Below are 22,833 nucleotides of genomic sequence, written 5' to 3' on the forward strand. Positions count from 1 at the left end.
ATGTGCATCAAATTCATGCTGACGTGACATTAAACTAAATCTGATTGCGCAAATATAAAGCCCGTTTGTGTGCAGAAATATCGAGTTGAATGTTATGCAGCTCAAACAAATCGTTACAATCAATTGTACAGGGACAGATATTGATTCCAATTTGTGTTATTGGTCAGACACGGTCACATGTGCTGCAATTGCAACAAAACAGGATTAATTGACACATTGGTTGTTTATTGGCTAGTTAGGAATACACTGTTCTGACTGGTTGGCTCGAATAATTAAAAGTTCTGCATGAGCACTGGTAGCTGTATTTCAGTAGTGCGCATCACCAAGTAAATGAGCTGTCTCAGTCTCTCAGCCTTTTTCTCCCCTTTCAGTTGAAATGCTGTTGTTGTGGCTTGTATCGTTAAGATTCAGATTGTAAAATCTGCACCCCGCATTAAGTGTAGGTGTGAGGACAGCATTAGGCTAAAGCTGCGATATCCCCCAGTTCCACTCAGACATCATGGCAACACTCACTGTTATGAGACATTGAGACCAGCCAAATGGGTGAAGTACAATGAAGCATCCATGGAACTAAACAAAAGCATGAGTCAGTCATCGCCCTCAGGGCAGAACAGAATGCTGAAGAGGCGAGGGAGGCAAAGTCTACACAATAAGTTCTGGTAATCAGCCGCTGAAACAAAACAAACCACTGGTATTCCATTACCCACACATCAATTATTTGTAACCTTGCGTTTATACAGCACCGTTCAAAGCCACAGGACTTGACAAAGAGTTTCACAGCCAAAGAATTACTTCTTTTCTCAAGCCTGGTCACTGTTGTATTGCAGGAAAAATGACAGCCAACTCGTGCACAGCAGGATCCCACATTTAACCATTGTGATAAATGACAACATTATCTGCTTTCAAGTGCTGGTTGAGAGATTATATTGACTAATGTGCTACCCCCCACCACACACGCAGCACTCACTTTATTGAACATTTTGTAGGCTGCTTTCTGGTGTCCCTGTGCTAATTCGATTCCTCCAAACAGGTGATATGTCTCCTCTGCCTCTGTGCTGAAATCTCCAAAGGTAGAAAGCTTGGCTGGGAGGGATTCTTGAAGTATTCTCCAAGCGGCCTGCAGTAAAGACAAAATGATCAACGTTAACTTCAATTTACACAAAAATAACTCAGCGCCACCTCCATTTTAAGATTAAAACCAAAATACTGCAGATGCTGGGAATCTGAAATAAAAACAGAAAGTGCTGGAAATACTCAGCAGGTCTGGCAGCATCTGCGGAGAGAGAAGCAGAGTTAACGTTTCAGGTCAGTGACCCTTCTTCAGAACTGGCAAATATAAGAAATGTAAAAGATTTTAAGCAAGTAAAGCAGGGGTGGGGCAAGAGATGACAAAAGAGGTGTTGACAGGACAAGGTCACAGAAAAGCTGACCAGAAGGTCATGGAGCAAAGGCAAACAATATGTTAATGGTGTGTTGAAAGACAAAGCATTAGTACAGATAGGGTGTTAATGGACTGAAAACTGAACAGCCACAAGCCCAAACATGAAAAAAAACAGTGGGTAGGCACAGTAGAAACAAACTAAAATAAAACAAACAAAAAAAAAAATTAAAAATAACTAAAGATAAAAGTAAAAAGGGGGGCCCGTCATGCTCTGAAATTATTGAACTCAATGTTCAGTCCGGCAGGCTGTCGTGTGCCTAATCGGTAAATGAGATGCTGTTCCTCGAGTTGCCAGTTCTGATGAAGGGTCACTGACCTGAAACGTTAACTCTGCTTCTTTCTCCGCAGATGCTGCCAGACCTGCTGAGTTTTCCAGCACTTTCTGTTTTTATTCCATTTTAAGATTCTCATGTCGGTTTTCAAATCCCTCTATGGCTTCGCCCTTCCTAGCCCTATAACCTCCATCTCTACAATCCTCCGAGATCTTTGCACTCCTTGTAGCTTGGCCCCTTGTGCGGCCGTGCCTTCAGCTGCTTGGGCCCTGAGCTCTGGAATTCCCTCCCTAAACCTCTCTGCCTCTCTCTCTCCCCTCCTTGAAGATGCTCCTTTAAACCTTCTTTTGTGACCAAGCTGGCCACCTGTCCTAATTGTGTTTGACAATACTACAGTGAACTGCCTTGAACATTTTTACTAAGTTAAAGGTGCTGTATACATGCAAGTCATTATTGCTTTAGGGAGCACAGGAACATACAGGATTGGGAAGGGCCACCCTAGTTGCCAATTGTGTCAGCTCAGCTCAGCCGGCAGCACTCTGGTCTCCAGGTCCCACTAGGGGACTTGACTGTGTAATCTGTACAGCAGAGCACTGTCAGAGATGTCATACATCGTTAAGCCAAACTCCTGCTCACCACTCCATTGGCTTAGGTGGAAATTAAATATCTCACGGCATTATCAAAGTGCCTTGGAAAGGGGTTGCAGGAAACCCATGACCTCTATCACCTAAAAGGATAAGGGCAGCAGATGCATGGGAACACCACCACCTGCAAGTTCCCCTCCAAGCCACACACCATCCTGACTTTGAACTATATCGCCGTTCCTTCACTGTCGCTGGGTCAAAATCCTGGAACTCCCTTTCTAACGCACTGTGTGTGAACCTATACCCCAAGGACTGCAACGGTTCAAGAAGGCAGCTCACCACCACCTTCTCAAGGGCAATTCGGGCTGGGCAATAAATGCTGGTCTAGCCAGTGACGCCCGCATCCCACAAACAAATTTAAAAAAAAAGACCTGAGGTTTACAAGCACAAATCTGTGAAGGTTGTAGGACAAGTTGGTAAAGCTGTTATAAAAAAATCATATGGCATCGCTGTTCTTATAGAGAGATAGGGCAGAATTTTACTGACTCCAGGTGGCAGGAACAGAGGTGGGGGGAGCTTGTAAAATAGTAAGGAGCCATGCTGGGATGGTTCACTGATGCCCACTGATTGGGCCTGCATCAGGAGCCCGCCCGCCTTAACTGGATGGGAGGCCTGCAGGGAGCCAAGTAGGAGGCAGCCTGCGGTGAAATCACCGAGCTGGTCCCACTGCTGACAAGTGCTGGGTCAGGACCTGCTTTCTGCCCAAGGGTAAAATTCAGCCCATACTTAAACTAAACTTTTTAATTCACTGGTTTGGCCTCCGCTGGAGTATTGTGGACAATTCTGGGCACCACACTTTAGGAAGGATGTCATGGCCTTGGAGAGGGTACAGAGGCGATTCACTAGAATGGTACCAGGGGTAAGGGACTTCACTGGAGAGACTAGAGAAGCTGGGATTGTTCTCCTTAGAGCAGAGAAGGTTAAGCAGAGATTTAATAGAGGCGTTCAAAATTATGAACAAATTATATTCAAAATTCTGAAAGGCTTTGATGGAGTAAATAGGGAGAAACTGTATCCAGTGGCAGAGGCTGGTAACCAAAGTACACAAATTTAAGAAACTGGTTAAATACCGGAATCTCTTTTGCGCAGCTAGTTGTTATGAACTGGAATATGCTGTCTGAAAGAATGGAGGAAGCCGATTCAATAATAACTTTCAAGACAATGTTGGATATGTGCTTGAAAAAGAATTTGCAGGGCTATTGCTGAAGAGCAGGGGAGTGGGACTAATTGAATAGCATTTTCGAAGAGCTAGCCCAGGCATGATGGATCAAATGGCCTCCTTCGGTTTTGTATGATGCCGTGAAGAACACACTCCTCATATTGAGAAGTTTAGGCTTGCGCATAAAGAGGCTGCAAATTCAGTGTCTGATATCGACTAGGAAATGCAGAGTTATAATGCTCCCTTTCAGTTTCCAGGGTGTGGGTTTAAATAAAAGAACTCTTACACTTACTGACTTATTTTGTCCCTGTTTAAAGACAGCAGCCTCTATGTGCTGTCTTTCCTTTTACTTGTTGGAAGCCAGTTTGTGTAGGCTCATTTGGCTCCGTTGCATGAAACACAGGTCGAGCTCTTTTATTAAAAACTGAAACTGATGGCCCAAAGACCCATATTTTGGACATCAGTTCCCCAAATGCCAGCGTTGCTTACAGTACGGAGTGCAGCTGACAGACAGAGATGAGTTACGTCTTTGCGGCGCTGATGTTCCTCAAAAATCCTTGCCCGAGTAGTTATGCAGAAGTCAAGAAAAGAAATGGATGGGTCAATCATAGAGGATTACAGCAGAGAAACAGGCCATTTGGCCCAACTGATCGGTGCTGGTGTTTATGCCCCACACGAGGCTCTCCTCACCCTACTATGGAGCAGACTGTATATGGTCTGTGACAGGAGCAAGTTTAATGGACTGAACAACTTTTTCCTATTCTCTGCTTTCTTACACTCAAAAAAGTCAAATATAACTCAACAGTTTAAACTTGAAAAAAATTCCAAAGGGCTGAATGTTTATCCTTACCGGATAATTTTTGGTCAATATTAGAAATCGACAGTAATCATCCAGGACTGAGAGAGATGAAGCATGTTCTGGTCCCATCGCTGCCTGGTAACATTGCAGACTCTGTCTGTAGTATTTCTCGGCTATGTCTAAAAAAAGAGCAGACAACTTTTGCAATTAGTCGAGGTACCAAAAATATTGTCAAATATAAAGCTGCTACAAACATTGGGGGAGTACACCAAGGATGAGCTGGGAGAAGAGTTTGGGAAGGTAACTGAAGACATGGCCACAGAGGCAGGTTTTATAAACAGGCAGGTAGACAGATAGCAAAGTGGATGGGGATTAGAATGGGGAAACTCTGGGGCAAAGGGATGAGATAGCTGAGAGCTTGGGCACGGATTAATCAGGGAAAGGGGTGGTACGTAGAAGTTCTGACCCCAAGAGTCATTTCCTGTATTATCATTTCTTAATTTCCACTTCACTACTCAAGTAGAGAAACCATTGTGTTTACTGTACTGCAAACCAATGCATGTTAGTGTTAACAGAACTGTAGACGTGCCTTTATATCAGTAGAGTCCTTTCAGCAGCAGCCTGGTACTGCCATAGAGAGCTCACACAATGAACTCCATGCCTGTTGGGGCCTGGGATCCAAGGGTAGATTGGAGACACCAACTTACATTTATAGAGTGCCTTTACATGTTAAAATGTCCCAAGGCACTTCACAGGAGCATAATCAGACACAACGAAAATTGACACTGAGCCAAGGGAGGCATTAGAACAGGTGATCAAAAACTTGGACAAAGAGGTAGGCTTCAAGGTGTGTCATAAAGGATGAAAAGTAGACAGGTGGAGGGGTTTAGGGAGGGAATTCCAGAGCTTGGGGCCTAGGCAGCTGAATGTACAGGCACCAATAGTGGTGTGAAGGAACTTGGGGGTGCATAAGAGGCCAGAATTGTAGGAATGCACAATCAAGGGCAATTAGGGATGGGCAATAAATACTGGCCTGTCCAGCGATGCCCACATTCCATGAATGAATAAAAATTAAAAAGATCGCAGGAGTAACGACTGGAGGAGGTTATAGAGATAAGGAGACGTGAGGCCATGATGGGATTTGAAGACGAGGATGAGAATTTTTAAGTAGCTGGGAAGCTGATGTGAATCAGCGAGCACCGGGGGTGATGGGTGAACAGGACTTGGTGTAAGTTAGGATATATTGCAGCAGAGTTTTGGATCAGCTCATGCTCACAAAGTGTAAGATGGGGAGTCAGCCAGGAGAGCATTGGAATATTGTGCTTGCAGCAGGGGAGTAGATGTACACCCTGGGGTGGCTTAAAAAAAGTTAGTGCAATGTTTGTGGTCTGCAATCTCTTACAGTCTGATGTAGAAGTGCTTTTAAAAGACTTACGGTGATGCTCATCTCTGCCAGTTGAAGCGTAGGCCTCAGCTAGACCGAGAGTTATCTGCCCCTCCTCCTCTCCAGAGGGAGCGTTAATCAGCACTATGGAATGAGCCTGTAAAACACCAAGAGATCCATGTTTATATCACAAGGCTGGAGCTGCCATCTTCTTAATGCTGCACTGCAGAGCAGGAAACAGAAAAAATCCTACATTGTATGTCCAAACACAACCCCCTAAAAATTATATGCAATAACAGCAATGATACTCCATGTTGCACTGACTGTGTTTTATGAAAATAAACAGTATTAAAATCTGAAACTATTAAACTAACATTAGCCTTTATTCACACAATGAACAGGGCAGAAAACCATGCAGCAGATTAAGCTGGGCTGCACGGGTAAATGCAGTAGCTTGTTCCACAAGAGTTCTGAACAAGAAGCAGGTTCAGCATGAAGATATAGCATTTCTACTCAGTTGACCAGATTTTCAATCCTCTCTCCCTTTCACAAAGGTGCAAACTCACTCAGGAGTACAGACTTACTGCAAGCACTGGCAGTCAGTACTCTCGAACCTGGTCATTGTGCCCTTTGATTATATGAAAGTCCGGAGTGAGTTTCAGCAGGCTATTGCACCACATGGCGCATTGCTGCCACATCCAATCCCAACCTTCCACTTCCCGACAAGTATAAAAGTGAATTTTGCTCAGTGTAAATGGGGACATGCCAATGGGGATTGGCAGCTTCTGAAGCTTCATCTAGAGGTAGAGGTATGGAGCTGCAGGTGTGACTAGTAGCTTTATCATAAATCCTGAGATGTCATCTGGAGACATGAAAGAATGCTGATGCCCAAATAAGGAAGGCACAACATACATAGCAAATTTAATACATTACCAATGTAAAGTCTGCATGTTTAATCCAATTTTTCTTTCTACTCCCTTTTCTGAAGGCACCAACCCTTGCTGGGTACAATTTCAAGGATACCATCCTTCCTACCGAAAACTATTCTTCACTTGTGAGGCCATGACAGCCAAGCCAACCTGCACACATTCCAGCTGCAGTCAACGGATATTGATTGGTACAAGGAGCCCTGGCTTATTTGTCCCCTTCCCCAAATCTAGGAGCACTGAGCCCTTACTGCTGCCTCGCTAGATCAACTGACTCTGCACAGACCAAGGAATGAGCCCAAGAACTTTGCAGGCCGTGTGACTCAGTTCCATTTAGCTGAATCATCAACAGATGTAGATATTTGATTCCACCTCTCCCGCTCCACCCAAACTTTTAATAAAAGTGACATTTTGAAACTGTGACGCCATGCTGTGTTATCGAGACGGAAGCAAGCGTACCCTATTCTTTATTTTAAAGATGGGTAAATGAAATTATTTAAGGCATCAATTTAAAAATCAAAGGTTCTAATCTGCTTATACTCTTAGAGTAGAACTCCCTCTAATTGTATTCAAACAGCTCTGGAAATGCATTCAGATGAAAGAAGTTCCAAAGATTCAGCTTTCAAATGGAAGTGGGTGTGCAGGGTTAATTGAATAGATGAATAGAATGGAAATATTTATTGTAATCTACTTAAGCCGAGCATTCAGAAGCAAAATGGAAATAGATGGCCAATCAAGGTATGTGGACAGAAATTCCATTCATCAGTTTGCAAGACAGATGGATCGCTTAACGTTCCAACACATTTCCTTGGGCAGTTTGCTAATCCTGCAGAGGATGTGCCAAATATTAATTTCCTCAAGTTGATTTTTATTTTGACCATATAAATCCAATTCCAAGAGCCGGCAGTGATGTCAGATTTTGTTTATTGAAGCGAGTGGCCAGTGTTTTTGGTTTGTCCATTTAAGGAGGAATACTGGGAATTAGTGGTGCCAATACATAAAATAAAAAAAAGTCACAAACTAAGTAAACTGCATTTTTTTTTTGCACAAAATTAAAGGATCACCACCAGTCGGTCTCCCGTGGCACTGGTCGTGGAAAGTCAAACAAAGTGATGCTGTGGTATAGCTATCGAGCTCAGAAGGTTTTCGGTTTAAGTCCCACTCCAAGGACCTAGGCCGACAATCCAGTGCAGCATAGTAGGAGGTACTGTCTCTCAGGTGAGACATTACACCATCGCCCCAGCTGCCCTCTCAGCTGATGTAATCAATCCCATGGCATTATTACAAAGAGCAGGGGAGTTCTCCCTGGTGTTCTGGTCAACATTAACATTACTGAGAGGGATTATCTGGTCATAGTTACATTGCTGATTGTGGAGCTTGCTGTGCGCAAATTGGCTGCCATGTTCCCTACATTACAACAGTAACTCCACTTCAAAAATACTTCCTGGCTATGAAGCGCTTTGGGATGTCCTATGGTCATGAAAGGCCCTATATAAATGCACGTCTTTCTTTCTTAATGAAGTGCAATACTGTGATTTAAAAAAGAAACAAAAAATATTTTATATTTCATGTTCTCTGAACATGAAAACCCCTTCACAGCTATTAACATACTTCTGAAGTGCAGTCACTGTTGTAATGTAGTAATTTGGACCATGTGTCACAGAATGGTGATGCCCAAGCAGGGATGTGCAACATACACAGCAAATGAATAAATATATTAGATGCTTAGAGGCGATGCATAAATGAGCAAGAGGCTGATCTCCATTGTCGAAAAACACTTATTAGATAGGATTAGAAAAATTTGGACTTCCCAGCCTCAAAAGGAAAGTGAATGAGAGGTATTAAGGTATTTAATAAGAATTTCATTTATATAGTGCCATTCATGGCCTTTCGACATCCCAAGGTGTTTTAAAGCCTATTAAGTACTTTTAAAGCGTAGTCACTATTTTAATATTGAAATGTGGCAGCAAATTTGCACACAGCAAGCTCCCACAACAGCAACGTGATAATGACCAGATAACCAGCTTTAGTGATGTTGGTTGAGGGATAAATATTGCCAGGACACCAAGGGGAACTCCCCTCATCATCTTCAAAATAGTGTCATGGGATTTTATACATCCACCTAAGAGGGCAGACAGAACCTTGGTTTAATGTTTTGTACAAAAAACAGCACTTCCGACAGTGCAGCACACCCTCAGTGCTGCACTGAGCGTCAGCCTAGGTTTTTGTGTTCAGGTCTGTAGAGTGGCACCCGAACCCAGAACCTTCTGGCTGACAGCAGAGTATACAACCCAGAGCCACAACTCATCTCAACATATCTGAGCCCTATCGATTTTCACACACAGTCTCCATGTGCAGTAGGGAATTGGAGCTAAAGGATGGAAATGAGTTGCAGGGATCTCCATTGATTTTTTTTTTATTACGCTCTTGCCCAGGGATGCTCAGTCCAAATGTCCCATATTGTCAGCTCAACACTTACCTGCATTAGGTGCTGCATGCTCACATCATGGACACCTCTAGCTTGCTCTGCTGCTGCCAAGTCCCGATAAATGGGGACGCACTCCATGCTGTTTTCACCCTTATCGAGCTTCACTATGCGAAGCACTTTTTCGTAACATGCCACAGCCTCTTCTGACCTGTTCTCCTTCATGTATAACCTTGAGAATTACAGTAAAATCCATTAAGTTTCAATATCATTGCAGACCAGTTCCAACATGATGGGGGTCATTTTGACTGTGTGATAACGAATCAAAGCTTCGATGGAAATACAAATCAGGAGTGATGTAAAACCAGCTACCCCAAACGACCTCCTGTTTTTAAATTTAAATCTGCTGACCCTCTCCAATGATTCTGAGACTGAGTGGGTACAGGCACATTAGCCCATCTGCTGCATTGTAACATACTCAGCAAGTGTTGTAATAAATCCAAATTTATTGAAGTCTATTCAGAGTGAAAACTGCCTTGGCTAAGCACGTACAATCTTATATTACATGGCCTTGCTCTTCCCTACCTCTGTAATTGCCTCCAGCCCCACAGGCCTGTGAGATCTCTGTAAATTAAATTCGATTTAACTGAATTAACTAATCTCAGCTGGAGAGATTACAGAGTTGTTAAAGTTGCCTTGAGCCTCCCTGGGCATGGAGGCAGCATTCCTGCTCCCAGCCTAAAATTGCAGGTGCGTCAACCTCTGGTGTGGACCAGCTTGGGGTAGTGCTTGATGCCCTCCACAGTTGAATTGCCTCGTTAGGCTCATGTGTGAAGAATGCCCACTTGGGGGGACTGCCGGCATCTACAGAACCAGAAACCCGACAAGAATCAGCACCTTCATGCAGAGGAGTGAAGTGGTGAAAAGGGAGCAGACACACTGTACAAACAATATACATTGTCTGTTTCCCTGTACCCTCCTCAAACACTTGTGCTACTCATGCAAATAATCAAACTAAACAACCAGATGCTGGTGAAAGTCAACACTGATATCAATTGACTGCTCTTACATACTATTTTTCTTCCTGCTCGCATTGTTGCTTTTAACATTCCCTCCATCCTACAGACAATCTAACAGTAAACACCATCTGGTTTAACTGTTGCTCTGAGGTGTGGAAAATTGAATTGTTTGGAATTGGGACATAGTAATTACAGTCAGTAATACCTAAGTCAGAGGGCTGGTCCTGGGTTGGCAATGGGTTTACTGCTGCATTAGTGCTACCAGATGATCCTTATCCTCGGTCTGAGGAATAGTATACTAACAACAGGATGAATATCTTTTTTTAGCTTATACATATGCAACTCCAATCTTGTCAGAATAGGAGGACAAAAGAATCTCGATTTGACTTGCTATCAATTGCATCCGGCTAGATGTCTGCCCATTCAGTGGGCATAAGCTCTAGCCCTTATAATTTTTATTCACTGACCCCCATCCTTAAACAGCTTGGCTGTTGTGGTACTCATAAGGGTTAAAATGAAGTCGGACTCATCCCAACAAAACTTGATTAACTGTGTCTCAGACTCCTGCAATTATACTGTAGCAGCTGGGTGCTGTTCCAATTCCAACAGCTGCAATTATTTAATTCGATTGATACAGAAATTCTGTACTATTCTAGAATAAACCTTCCAATAAAGAATTGCTTTGGACTTCTCTTCCCTATATTCACAGGCGATTTTTATTTTAAAAAAACTGGCGGGGAGAAATCTTGCACAAAATTGTGATTTACTCACTGTTCATTTCTTGTGGTGTTTGACAGGGGGAGTCAAGAATAAGAGTAGCCTTCAGGTGAAGGTGCTTAGACAAGCTGGGCGAATGGCCTGTTTCTGTGCTGTAAATTCTATATAAATCAGGGTTTCAGGATGAGAGGGACATGAGATCAGGATTGTGGTCCTCATTTTATAACCACACATGCTGTCTTTATTTTCATATTTGCATTATAAATTCCTGCACCTTCATGTCAAACATTTTCCATGACAAGTTCCCATAGAAAGGACAAAAGCACACAAGAGAACATTTGTTTCCCCTCACTCCATCTGTCCTGTTCTTTTATAAATGCTGATGTAATTTTAAGAAACAGAGGACCAACAGCTGAAATATGAACCCCTCAGTTTTCACTAACTGCCTGAGCATATCCAGCATTTTCTGGTCCAGATTCAGATTTCTAGCACCCATGACTGTTTTTGCATTTGCAAATTTATCAATATCAAAATACACAGAAAACATATTGCAGGCAGTGCAAGGCGGAAACAGGAAACAGGCGGCACAGTGGCGCAGTGGTTAGCACTGCAGCCTCACAGCTCCAGGGACCCGGGTTCGATTCCGGGTACTGCCTGTGTGGAGTTTGCAAGTTCTCCCTGTGTCTGCGTGGGTTTTCTCCGGGTGCTCCGGTTTCCTCCCACAAGCCAAAAGACTTGCAGGTTGATAGGTAAATTGGCCATTATAAATTGTCACTAGTATAGGTAGGTGGTAGGGAAATATAGGGACAGGTGGGGATGTTTGGTAGGAATATGGGATTAGTGTAGGATTAGTATAAATGGGTGGTTGATGTTCGGCACAGACTCGGTGGGCCGAAGGGCCTGTTTCAGTGCTGTATCTCTAATCTAATCTAAAATCTAATCAAACAGCTCATACAGTTAAGGCAGCAAGTCCATGTTGGAAATAGAAATTACTATTTTATCCATCCAAGGAGCCCCGGTTTTGGTTCCCTTACCTTTCATCCTTGTTGGAATGTACCTAGTCTGTATCTGAAACATCTGCTCCTTAAAGATTTCCTATTGTTCCATTGTAGTTTTTTCCTGTCAATCTTGGGTTCCATTTTACCCTGGCAAGATCCACTCTCATCCCATTGAAGTTAGCCCTCTTCCAATTTAAAAGTCCTACTTTAAATTATTCCTTGCTCTTCTCCATTACTAATCTAAAACCTATGATATGATGATCACTCTTACCCAAGTGTTACCCCACAGACACTTGGTCCACTTTGCCCACCTCATTTCCCAGGACCAGATCCAACAATGCCTCCTTCCTAGTTAGACCGAGAATACACTGGTCAAGGAAGATCTGAGCACATTTCAGAAAGTCCTCCCCCCTCCTTACCCTTTAACGTTAATTGCCCGAATGCCGATTGGGATAAAGTCCCCCAATATCACCACTCTATAGTCTTGCACATCTCTGTGATTACCCTGCTGATTTGCTCCTGTATCTCTCTCTCTCACTATTTGAAGGGCATAGAATATCCCCCATAGCATGATCATGCCCTTTTTGCTTCTCAACTCTAACCAAACGGATTTTGTCCTTGCCCCCTCAAGGACATCCTCCCTTTCCAACACTACAATGTCTTCCCTAATCAGTATTGGCAGACCACCTCCCTTTTTTCCTTCCCTATCTTTCTGAACACTGTGTACCTTTGAACATTAAGTGCCCAGTCCTCACCATTTTTAAGCCATGTTTCTGTATTGCAATGACATCATATTCCCAATGGCTATTTGTGCTTGTAGCTCACCAACCTTATTCACCACTTTGTGCGCTTGTACATATGCATTGTAAACCTGGTCCTTGAATTCCTTGTAGTCCTTCTTAGTCTGCTTCTATCTAATATGGAGATACTTCCTTCTCTAGTACTATCCAACACTCCTTTATGCATCTTACTCCTCTTTTCTACTTCTGGTGCCCAATCCACTGCCAATTTAGTGTAAACCCTCCCCAAACACACTAGTGAACCTCCCTGCAAGGACACTGGTCCCAATTTTGTTGAGATGCAACTCATCCCTTTTGAATAGATACTTCCTACCCCAGAACTGGTCCCAATGTCACAAGAATCTGAAGCTCTCCCTCCTGTACCATGCCTCACTGATCCCCATATTTTCCTATTTCTATTCTTGCTAGCACATGGCATTTGTAGTAATCCGGAGATTACAACCTTCGAGGTCCTACTTTTTAATCTTCCTTCCTAGCTCCTGAAAGTCTGACCGTAGGATCTCAATACCTGCTCTCTCTCTGTCGTTGGTATCAACATGTACCACAACCTCTGGCTCACTCCTTTCCCCCTGAAGAATATACTGCACCTTCGCCGTGATGTCTTTTATCCTGGCAACAGAGAGGCAACACACCATGCAGGACTCATGATGACAGTTACAGAAATGCCTGTCTGTCCCCGTAACTATGGAATCTCCTATAATAACTGCATTTCTACTCTTTGCTGTTCCCTCCCGTGCAGTCCCTTACCCTTTGGTCTGGATTGCACTCCTTCAAGGTGTCATCACTTCCAACAGTCTCCAAACCCAGGTATCAGTTTGAGAGTGGCACCCCAAAGACTCCTGCACCACCAGCCTCTGCCTAATGGCCATCCATCTACTATCCTGAACTTTCACTGCCTGTGGGGTGACCTCCTCCTGGAACGTACGATCCGGGAAACTCTCAGCCTCCCTGATGCTCCGCAGTGACTCCAGCTGTCCCTCGAGCTCAGAAACCACTCTCTGTGTAAAGAACCTACCTCTGACATGTCCCTGAAACCTTCCTCCAATCACCTTAAAATTATGCCCCCTGGTGATAGCCCTTTCCACCCTGGGAAAAAGTCTCTGGCTATCCACTCTATCTATGCCTCTCATCATCTTGTACCCCTCATCCTTCTTCGCTCCAATGAGAAAAGCCCTAGCTCCTTCAATCTTTCTTCGTAGGACATGCCCTCCAGTCCAGGCAGCATCCTGGTAAATCTCCTCTGCACCATCTCTAAAGCTTCCACATCCTTCCTATAATGAGACGACCAGAACTGAACACAATATTCCAAGTGTGGTCTAACCAGGGCTTTATAGAGCTGCAGCATAACCTCGCGGCTCTTAAACTCAATCCCCGTTAATGAAAGCCAACACACCATACGCTTTCTTAACAACCCTATCAACTTGGGTGGCAACTTTGAGCGATCTATGGACATGGACCCCAAGATCCCTCTGTTCCTCCACACTACCAAGAATCCTGTCTTTAAGCCTGTATTCTGCATTCAAATTCGACCTTCCAAAATGAATCACTTCACACTTTTCCAGGTTGAACTCCATCTGCCACTTCTCAGCCCAACTCTGCATCCTGTCAATGTCCCGTTGCAACCTACAACAGCCTTCCACACTATCCACAACTCCAGCAACCTTCGTGTCATCGGCAAACTTGCTAACCCAGCCTTCCACTTCCTCATCCAAGTCATTTATAAAAATCACAAAGAGCAGAGGTCCCAGAACAGATCCCTGCGGAGTACCACTGGTCACCGAGCTCCAGGCTGAATACTTTCCATCTACTACCACCCTCTGTCTTCTATGGGCCAGCCAATTCTGTATCCAGACAGCCAACTTTCCCTGTATCCCATGCCTCCTTACTTTCTGAATGAGCCTACCATGGGGAACCTTATCAAACGCCTTGCTAAAATCCATGCACACCACATCCACTGCTCTTCCTTCATCAATGTGTTTTGTCACATCTTCAAAGAATTCAATAAGGCTTGTGAGGCATGACCTGCTCCTCACAAAGCCATGCTGACTGTCTCTAATCAAACTATGCTTTTCCAAATAATCATAATTCCTGTCTCTCAGAATCCTCTCCAATAATTTGCCCACTACCGACGTAAGACTGACTGGTCTATAATTCCCAGGGTTATCCCTATTCCCTTTCTTGAACAAAGGAATAACATTTGCCACCCTCCAATCATCTGGTACTACTCCAGTGGACAGTGAGGACGCAAAGATCATCGCCAAAGGCGCAGCAATCTCTTCCCTCGCTTCCCGTAATATCCTTGGGTATATCCCGTCTGGCCCCGGGGACTTATCTGTCCTCATATATATCCCCATATCCCTGCCGTTTCCTATCTCTGTAATCTCCCCTAGCCCTACAACCCTCAGAGATCTCTGTGCTCCTCCAATTCTGGCCTCATCCCAGATTCTATTCACTCCAGGACATGCTGATGGAGGGGTGAGAAGGTTAAATTCTTATAAATGTGAAACCTAACCCCAATCTGCCATGAAGTCACCTATTCCAGATTAATTCGGCAGGTCGAGCGAGTAACCCATTCTCAAGAGAGGGGTCGGTAATTTAGCAGCCGTTTGGATTTAACAGCGATGGGCCGGGTTTGCCAGGTCTGGGGGAAACCCAGCAGCCAGATCCAGCAGGTATGTGCTTTTCCAGCACTGCCCGTGGCCAAGTTGGAGCAGGAGTGCTCTCCCCCGCAGCCCCTGGCCCCCTAAGCAAACCTCCAGTGACCTCCGGAAGTCCCACCCCTCTATGATCTAATGCCGACAGCCCCTGCTCCATGATCCGTGAATCCTCCCCCAAACACCACAACCCAACGCCAACCCTCTCCTGTGATCTCTCACCCCACCCACTGTGATCTCTCCCTCTCTCCTCTCCAGTCCCCAGCTGCAGACTTCAACCACTGGCCTTCCCAGAAAACCTCTCAATCAGACTAGGACAGGGTGACAGGTTTCCTTCCCTAAAAAGGACATTAAATGAACCAGTTGGGTTTATCCCAACAATTTGACAGCTTCACGGTCACTCAAAAAAAAAGCAATAAAAAGATTAGACCACAGTACTGGGAGTATAAGAAACCACTTGTTTAGCAAGAGAGATAATTACACTTTCTTTCCTTCCTCCACCCCTTGCCAACTTTCCCTTTCAAAAAATAAATTCATTTCCAGTGAGTGGAACTGGGGAAACAAAATGCTGGTTCAGGAGTGACAGTTTTCTCCTGTGGGGAAGTGTGGTGCACTCAGTAGAGAAATGCAGTGAATAAACCTTTTGTTTTTATCCCCTGTAAAGTGACTGGCTAATGAGCAGTTTGACATTGAATGACCTCAATCTTTCCCTGTTAATGTAACTAGAAAAGATACATTTCTAATTTGCAATCCACTTTGAGAAGGGTGCTACAAATCTTCTATCTCAGGGCCACATCAAATTAACCCTCTGGAAACTACGTGGCTGGACATCAGATTATTTATTAAATTTACAAACTAGACCTTAGCCAGGGCAATAGTTGAGGCGATACGGTTTGTACTCAGTGCCTTGAGGTGGGGAGGGGCAAAAGGGAAAATCAGCCAGCGCAGTGGTTAGCACCGCAGTCTCACAGCTCCAGGGACCTGGGTTCAATTCTGGGTACTGCCTGTGCGGAGTTTTCAAGTTCTCCCTGTGACCACGTGGGTTTTCGCCGGGTGCTCCGGTTTCCTCCCACAGCCAAAGACTTGCAGGTGATAGGTAAATTGGCCATTGTAAATTGCCCCTAGTGTAGATAGGTGGTAGGGAATATGGGATTACTGTAGGGTTAGTATAAATGGGTGGTTGCTGGTCGCCACAGACTCGGTTGGCCGAAGGGCCTGTTTCAGTGCTGTATCAATAAATAAAAAATAAATATAAATAAATAAATAATCCTATCCCTGATCTCACATTGCAAATTGGCTGCCACATTACAACAGTGACTACACCAAAAGTACTTCACTGGCTCCGATGAGCTTTGGGAGGTCTGGAGGTCTTGAAAGGCGCTATACAAATGAAAGTTCTTCTTTCTAATTAAAGTGCAGAAAGTGGGTGTAAAGAACTTAGGGTCAATTCCCAAGTTGTACCGGGAACATGGTAGCACTTTTCCTGTAGGTGGTTGGTTTACGCATCTCTCTTGCCACTAACCTAGGAGACATGCTTTAGTTACTTTAAGCATTTACACTAACTGCCAACATGTGGTCTGCAATTGCAATATAGGTGCTCCATGCATTTTAAGTCACTAGACTGGCTACTCAGCTCAAAGCACTGTTGTAAAACCTCTGCGGAGGGGACGTACATGTTGCCAACACTCACCCCTTCTCTCCCCCCACCAATCACTAACATTATATCTTAGCCTTTTTCCCTCACCCTCATCCTTCCATACCCCAATAACCCTCTCCTCATTCACCCTATGCATCTTTACTACATCTACACCATGACCAACCCTGCCCTCACTCACCAAAGGTCTCATACATCAGCACCCCTTCTGAGAAGACTGACATCTATCTACCACTTTCCTCAAGACCCCAACCCCTAGATCATACAACCCTTTTCTCTATTCCTACCCCCTCTGATCTCCTCCACAATACTCCCACTCCCCAACTCTTCCACACCTAACCACTGCCATCCCACTACTCTCGCACCACCATATCACCCTCCCACAATTTCCCTTCCACCACTTCTGTACTCCAAATAACCACTCCCAGACTTCTGAACTCCCTCCTATTGCCTCTGTTCATTCCAAGAAGCCCTCTCAAAGATTTTCCAAGATCCTGCCACTCCCTCCACTGGATCTCCCTCCAACACTACGAAACCACAAACCCTCTCAAATAAGTCCTTTGTGGTGGGGAGGGGTCAAAGACAATGGCTTCAGTTACCCCCAATGTTTTAACTGGAGGAGAGCAGGGTTTCATCTGAGAAACTATAGGCAACGCTATAGGAGAGCAGCTATTTCCCAACATCACTAATGTAAACTCCCCTTCAAAAAAAGTCATGCAGCATGGAATAGGTTAAGAAAAAAATTCTTCAGTTATCAAGAGCATGACATTCTTATGAAACAGACCACCAAACAACTTCACTATTGCTTACTGACTGCTTTATCTACTTTTACTTGTTTTTTTTGGCAGGCTCCATTTCCACTACAACATAATAAAGGAATTTTCCGTACACCAGTTCTTTGAGAAAAGGGCATGGGTGGAAATTGCTAAACAAACGCGCACATTCTCACATCACTGCACACAAGTCAACTTTGTGGCTGACCTACAAACAGCAAGAAAACTCTTGAGAGATACACGGCTGCAATTTTTTCTCTTTTTGAAAATAAAAGGAGAGTACCAACTTTTGCAGGCCTGTTCACCTGGACTGGAGGTGAAAGGATGTTTCCCTCTTGTGGGAGAATCTAGAACTAGGAGTCAATGTTTAAAAATAAGGGGTCACCCGTTTAAGACAGAGGAGATTTTTTTTTTCCTCTCAGAGGGTCGTGAGTCTTTGGAATTCTCTTCCTCAAAAGGCAGGTATTTTTGAGGCAGAGGTGGTTAGATTCTTGATAAGCAAGGGGGTGAAAGGTTATTCGGGGGTAGGCGGGAATGTGGAGTAGAGGTTACAATCAGATCGGCCATGATCTTGTTGAATGGTGGAGCAGGCTCGAGGGGCAGAGTGGCCGACTCCTAATTCATATGTTCGTATGACTAACACAATGTCCGGTCTGTGGTGAGCTAGCAGTAGGGTTGTGCAGGTGGTCTCAGCCAGAGAAGGAGGACAAATGTTTGTAAGTCAATGGAAACGTAAAATCAGGAGATGCAAAACAAGCTGCTGATTCACTGTCACCCAAAGTCAAAAGGAGCTCCCCCCCTCCCAACCAATGTGAAAGAAAGACTTGCATTTATAGAACATCTTTCACAACCACAGAACGTCTCAAAGTGCTTTACAGCCAATTAAGTACTTTTTGAAGTGTAGTCACTGTTGCCATTTAGGAAACAATGGCCGGAATTTTACAGTGGGCGGACGGGAGCCAGACTCCGACGTAAATGTTGGTGCCGAACCCGCTTCCGCTCAGCCTGGAGATCCGTCCTGTAAATTACTGATCCCCAGGCTTTAATTGGCCCGAGGCGGAACTTCCACTCACTTGAGGGAGGAGGTCCCGCCTCAGTGAGCTGCCGACCAATCAACGGGCCGGCAGCTCTTAGTCTCAGCAGCGCCACCGGCAGCGGTGGCCACTGCTGCTGGGACTGCAGCCCAGCCGACCGAGGAGGATACCAAGGAGCCGGGACTGAAGGCAAGTTTGGGTTGCCTCACCAGGGGAATCGGTCGTGCCCTGGTGAGGCTAGGGTGGTCGTTTGGGGGGGGGGAGGGGGGTTCTTGGATCCCGGGGTTGGGTTGGGAGGCAGGGGCGGCCCTCAATCGGGCACCCTGTGCCCGACTGCCAGGCACCCCCCCCCGACCCCAGGGTGCGGAAAGGCCGGCAGCTATAGCTGGGCAACCTTTCATGTCCCTGGCACACCTGCTTGCCACAGGTAAAATACCCGTGGAGGCGGGCGAGGGCCCTTAAGTAGCCACTTAAGGGTCTTGATTGGCCTTGGGCAGGCGGGCTGCTTCTCACCCCCCGCCGGACCTCTGTAAACTTGGTCGGAGGCGGAATTGGGGCGGTTAGACCTCCCAGAGCCTGCCGCTCAATTTTACGCCGCCCCCACGCCACCATCCAACCCACTGAGGCGGCGTAAAATTCCAGCCAACGTGTGAAGGATTTTGAGATGGTTCAATGAAAAGATGCAAAATGAATGCCAGTATTCGTCATGTAGCATTCTCACTGGTACTGTAATTCTATAGAACTAGTTAAATTAACTGGTGAAATTCTTCATTTGTTGACTCCTGAATGCCCCTGTGGATGAAAGTATCTATTTAAGGCATGTGCCACCATGCATAAACCAAAATAAAGTCTACATGATCTCGCACAACAATTAATTCCTCAGCTCTCTCTATGCCTCCCGCTCAGTGAATGGGGTCGGAGGATAAGGGGATTTCAGCCACCGTTGTGTATTTGAGATCGGAAGCATTTGAACTATTGTTGGTGAAACCTTAGAGGCTGCCGTTTACCACCGGTATTCCAGCATTATACTTTACCATAAATGCAATTTCCACATGTATAAATGTTTGCAGCCCTGGTTCCTAGGAAACCAAACATGGCATTCATTTACTTATCTTACAGGGATAGACGGCCAGCATTCAGGAGTTAAACACAGCTCCCTCTGGCTGCTTGCGCAGAGAATAAACGTTTTTGCACCATTTGAAACCTATGAGAGCAATTCTGGCTTAAACATTATAGAAAACTGGACAAACCACCAGAGCAGGACAAAGGGGTATGTATAGATAGGTTCAAACTGACAATGGCTCATTTACTCATGTCAGGATGATCTTCACATAAAGAATGGTGAACAATTGGAATGACTTCTGCGTGGATTAGTGCAGACTTTTAGCAGTGAGTCAGAGGCGATGTTGTTTTATGAGAATAGGAATGCTAAGGACAATGGACTAATATCAGGCCTACTCCATTACAATGATTGAATGAGGAAAATGGCGTTTTATTATGTGGCTTTCTGGGATTTTTCATTGCATTTTGGAGATTACGTTCCACAAGTCTACTATTTTTCTGTGAAAACTATAAATCAACAAACTTGCCTGTATCACTCTCTCTTTTACCTGCATACTGAAATCTTAACTCTTACCTTTATAAAAGGTGCAGAATACACAGGACTGTTGCAGGGAAGACGTACCAAGCTGCAGATAGGTGCCTGCTTTTTCATTTGGGGGAGGGAACTTCATGGTATCTGGCTACATTGGAGAGAAGCCCTGGACTTTGGTAACAGAAGGGATGAGCAGAGCAGAATGGGCAAACGGGCATTGGGATTCTCAAATTGGGCTTGGCTACATGGAGGTAGAGGCGTTTTCACACAGGGTCATCTTAAAGGCCTCCAACACTAAAGAAGGTGGTCCTCAAATCTGGTTATAGTTCAATACAGATCATGCAGTTCAGGAGGTAGAATTTACAGCACAGAAATAGGCCATTCATTCCAACTGGTCCATGTCGGTGTTTGTGCTCCACACAAGCGTCCTCCAATCCCTCTTCATCTAACCCCATCACCGTAAGCTTCTATTCTTTTCACCCTCATGTGCTTATCTAGCTCCCCCTTCAATGCATCTATGCTATTTGTCTCAACTACTCCATGTGGTAGTGAGTTCCACATTCTCTGTGTAAAGAAGTCCCTCCTGCATTGCATTTTGAAATTATTAGTAGCAAGGGAGATGGGGTGTAAGTTTTGGCAATAGGAAGAAAGTGGTCTTTGGATTTGGTAAAACTGGGATAGGAATCCTGTGGTTTGGCAGCACAATGGAGGTAGGCCTGGGGATTTGACAGAACTGGAGGCTGTAATATGGGGAGGAGGAGGGTGGGGAGGTTGGGGCAGTATTCAGGAGTGTGGCAGAACAGGATGGCAACAAACTGGCAGGAAAATGACTGTTGGAGAAGAAACAGACAAAGGGACATCTGGGTTGAGGGGTGGTGTCAGCTATAGGTGATGGTGTTGATAGACCAGAAAATCTCAGCTCACAGGACCAAAGCTGGAGATAATCTAATCATCCAGGCAGTCAATCAGAGGTACGTGCAATCAGTAAAATCAGCACCACAGACTCACCCAACATTGAGACTCAGGCAGGAAGACTCCATCACAGCTCAGCATAATAAATAGGAAAACTCAAATGTGATGGAAAAGAAGAAAATAATGACGGAAAAAGTGTTACAGAAACGAGTGTGACACCGAGGAGTGTACTAAATCCTAAATATTTCAATATATGATGGATCAATACTTTCCCTCCTGTCCTGAAGGAGTTGACTCAAGACTCAGAGGCTCTCTGAACACAAGGCACCTTTCTATTACCATGCCTAAATAGCCAATCTTCACGCACTAGCAGAGACAGTGAGTATCAGTGGTGGCATTCAACCATAAGAGGCATCATGGGAACACCGCATCCTGCCTTCAGTCGTGCACTCTCCCGCAAGGGTTACTGAATAATGGAGTGGGAAGACTGGTGGGAGGTTCTTCCCTCGACAGCATCAGTCCAAATTATGGCACCCGATACTTCCAGCCCCCCAGGTGTGATTAGGTAACTGAGCACAGACCAGGAGTCTTCTGATTTCCTTGGCTCAGTTACACACCGAGTTTCCTGATAGCCAACAGTGGAGCATTTCTAAAAGGCTTGCGTGTTAAACCTAGTTTCTTGTATTGGCACCAGTAGAAGGGCCCACTTCATGATACAGAATCATCATACAGCACATAAACAGGCCATTCGGCCCAGGCCCATCATGTCCGTGCCAGCTCTTTGAAAGAGTTATCCTATTCGCCCCTCACCGCTGCTCTTTTCCCATAGCTCTGCAAATATTTCCTTTTCAAGTATTTATCCAGCTCCCTTTTGAAAGTTACTATTGAATTTGTGAAAGGAGAATCTCCCCTCTGGTTCCTTAACCAGTTGTCGTAAATCTGTGTCCTCTGGTTACTGACCCTCCAGGGTAGTGGAAACAGTCTGTCCCTGTCTACTCTATCAAAACCCCTCATAACTTTAAACATTTCTATTAAAGCTCCCCTTAATCTTCTCTGGAGAAAATTTTAAAATGAGATTTTATCACTAAGGTACACAACTTGATGCATTTTCACATTCAACTATGACCCTTCCTCCTCCGTTTGCTACTTTAAAAATAACTTCTATTTTCATAACATTTACTGAGTTCTTCCCTTGTGCAGGACTAAAATTAAAGCCAAGTTGTTGACATGAAGCAACACTTCAGACCAACCAATTTGGGCCTGGGGGTATACCAATCCATCACTACATCTTATGTTTATGGTGATATCTATTACTGTATCTTATATCCTAACATCTACTCCGAAGGTCACTTACTGTTCGGTTCTTCTTGAATCTAACAAAACAAAGTTGCTGAATCAGGAACTACAGTTTGTTCGTTGTATTTATAGAGGTTACAGGGAAAGCGTTCTTTTAAAAAAAAAAGTACTTAAAAAGTGTTTATAAAGTATTTTACCCCCAATTTTCTCTCTACCTCTCCTGAAGGCACTGACTTTAGTTGGTTCGCTGCCCTGAGTGGCAATTACCCAAGCAACTGAAGGGAGCCAGGATAATGTGTGGCAGCAGGATTTACAGCACAGAAACAGGCCAT

General features: G+C 44.6%; 1 protein-coding gene across 2 annotated transcripts in view; it reads right to left on the reverse strand.

Annotated features, from left to right (window-relative positions):
- ttc23 (tetratricopeptide repeat domain 23) overlaps positions 1 to 22,833 on the reverse strand; it is a 46,044-nt gene that overhangs the window by 12,481 nt on the left and 10,730 nt on the right. For both annotated transcript variants that reach the window (XM_068015545.1, XM_068015546.1), the window contains 4 exons: positions 9,105 to 9,282; positions 5,751 to 5,856; positions 4,367 to 4,494; positions 968 to 1,117 (listed from right to left, as the gene is read on the reverse strand). In XM_068015545.1, the coding sequence (XP_067871646.1) occupies positions 968 to 1,117; positions 4,367 to 4,494; positions 5,751 to 5,856; positions 9,105 to 9,282 (562 nt within the window). The remainder of the gene's footprint in view (positions 1 to 967; positions 1,118 to 4,366; positions 4,495 to 5,750; positions 5,857 to 9,104; positions 9,283 to 22,833) is intronic.

This window comes from Heterodontus francisci, chromosome 35, assembly GCF_036365525.1.
Source record: "Heterodontus francisci isolate sHetFra1 chromosome 35, sHetFra1.hap1, whole genome shotgun sequence".
Taxonomy (NCBI): Eukaryota; Metazoa; Chordata; class Chondrichthyes; order Heterodontiformes; family Heterodontidae; genus Heterodontus; species Heterodontus francisci.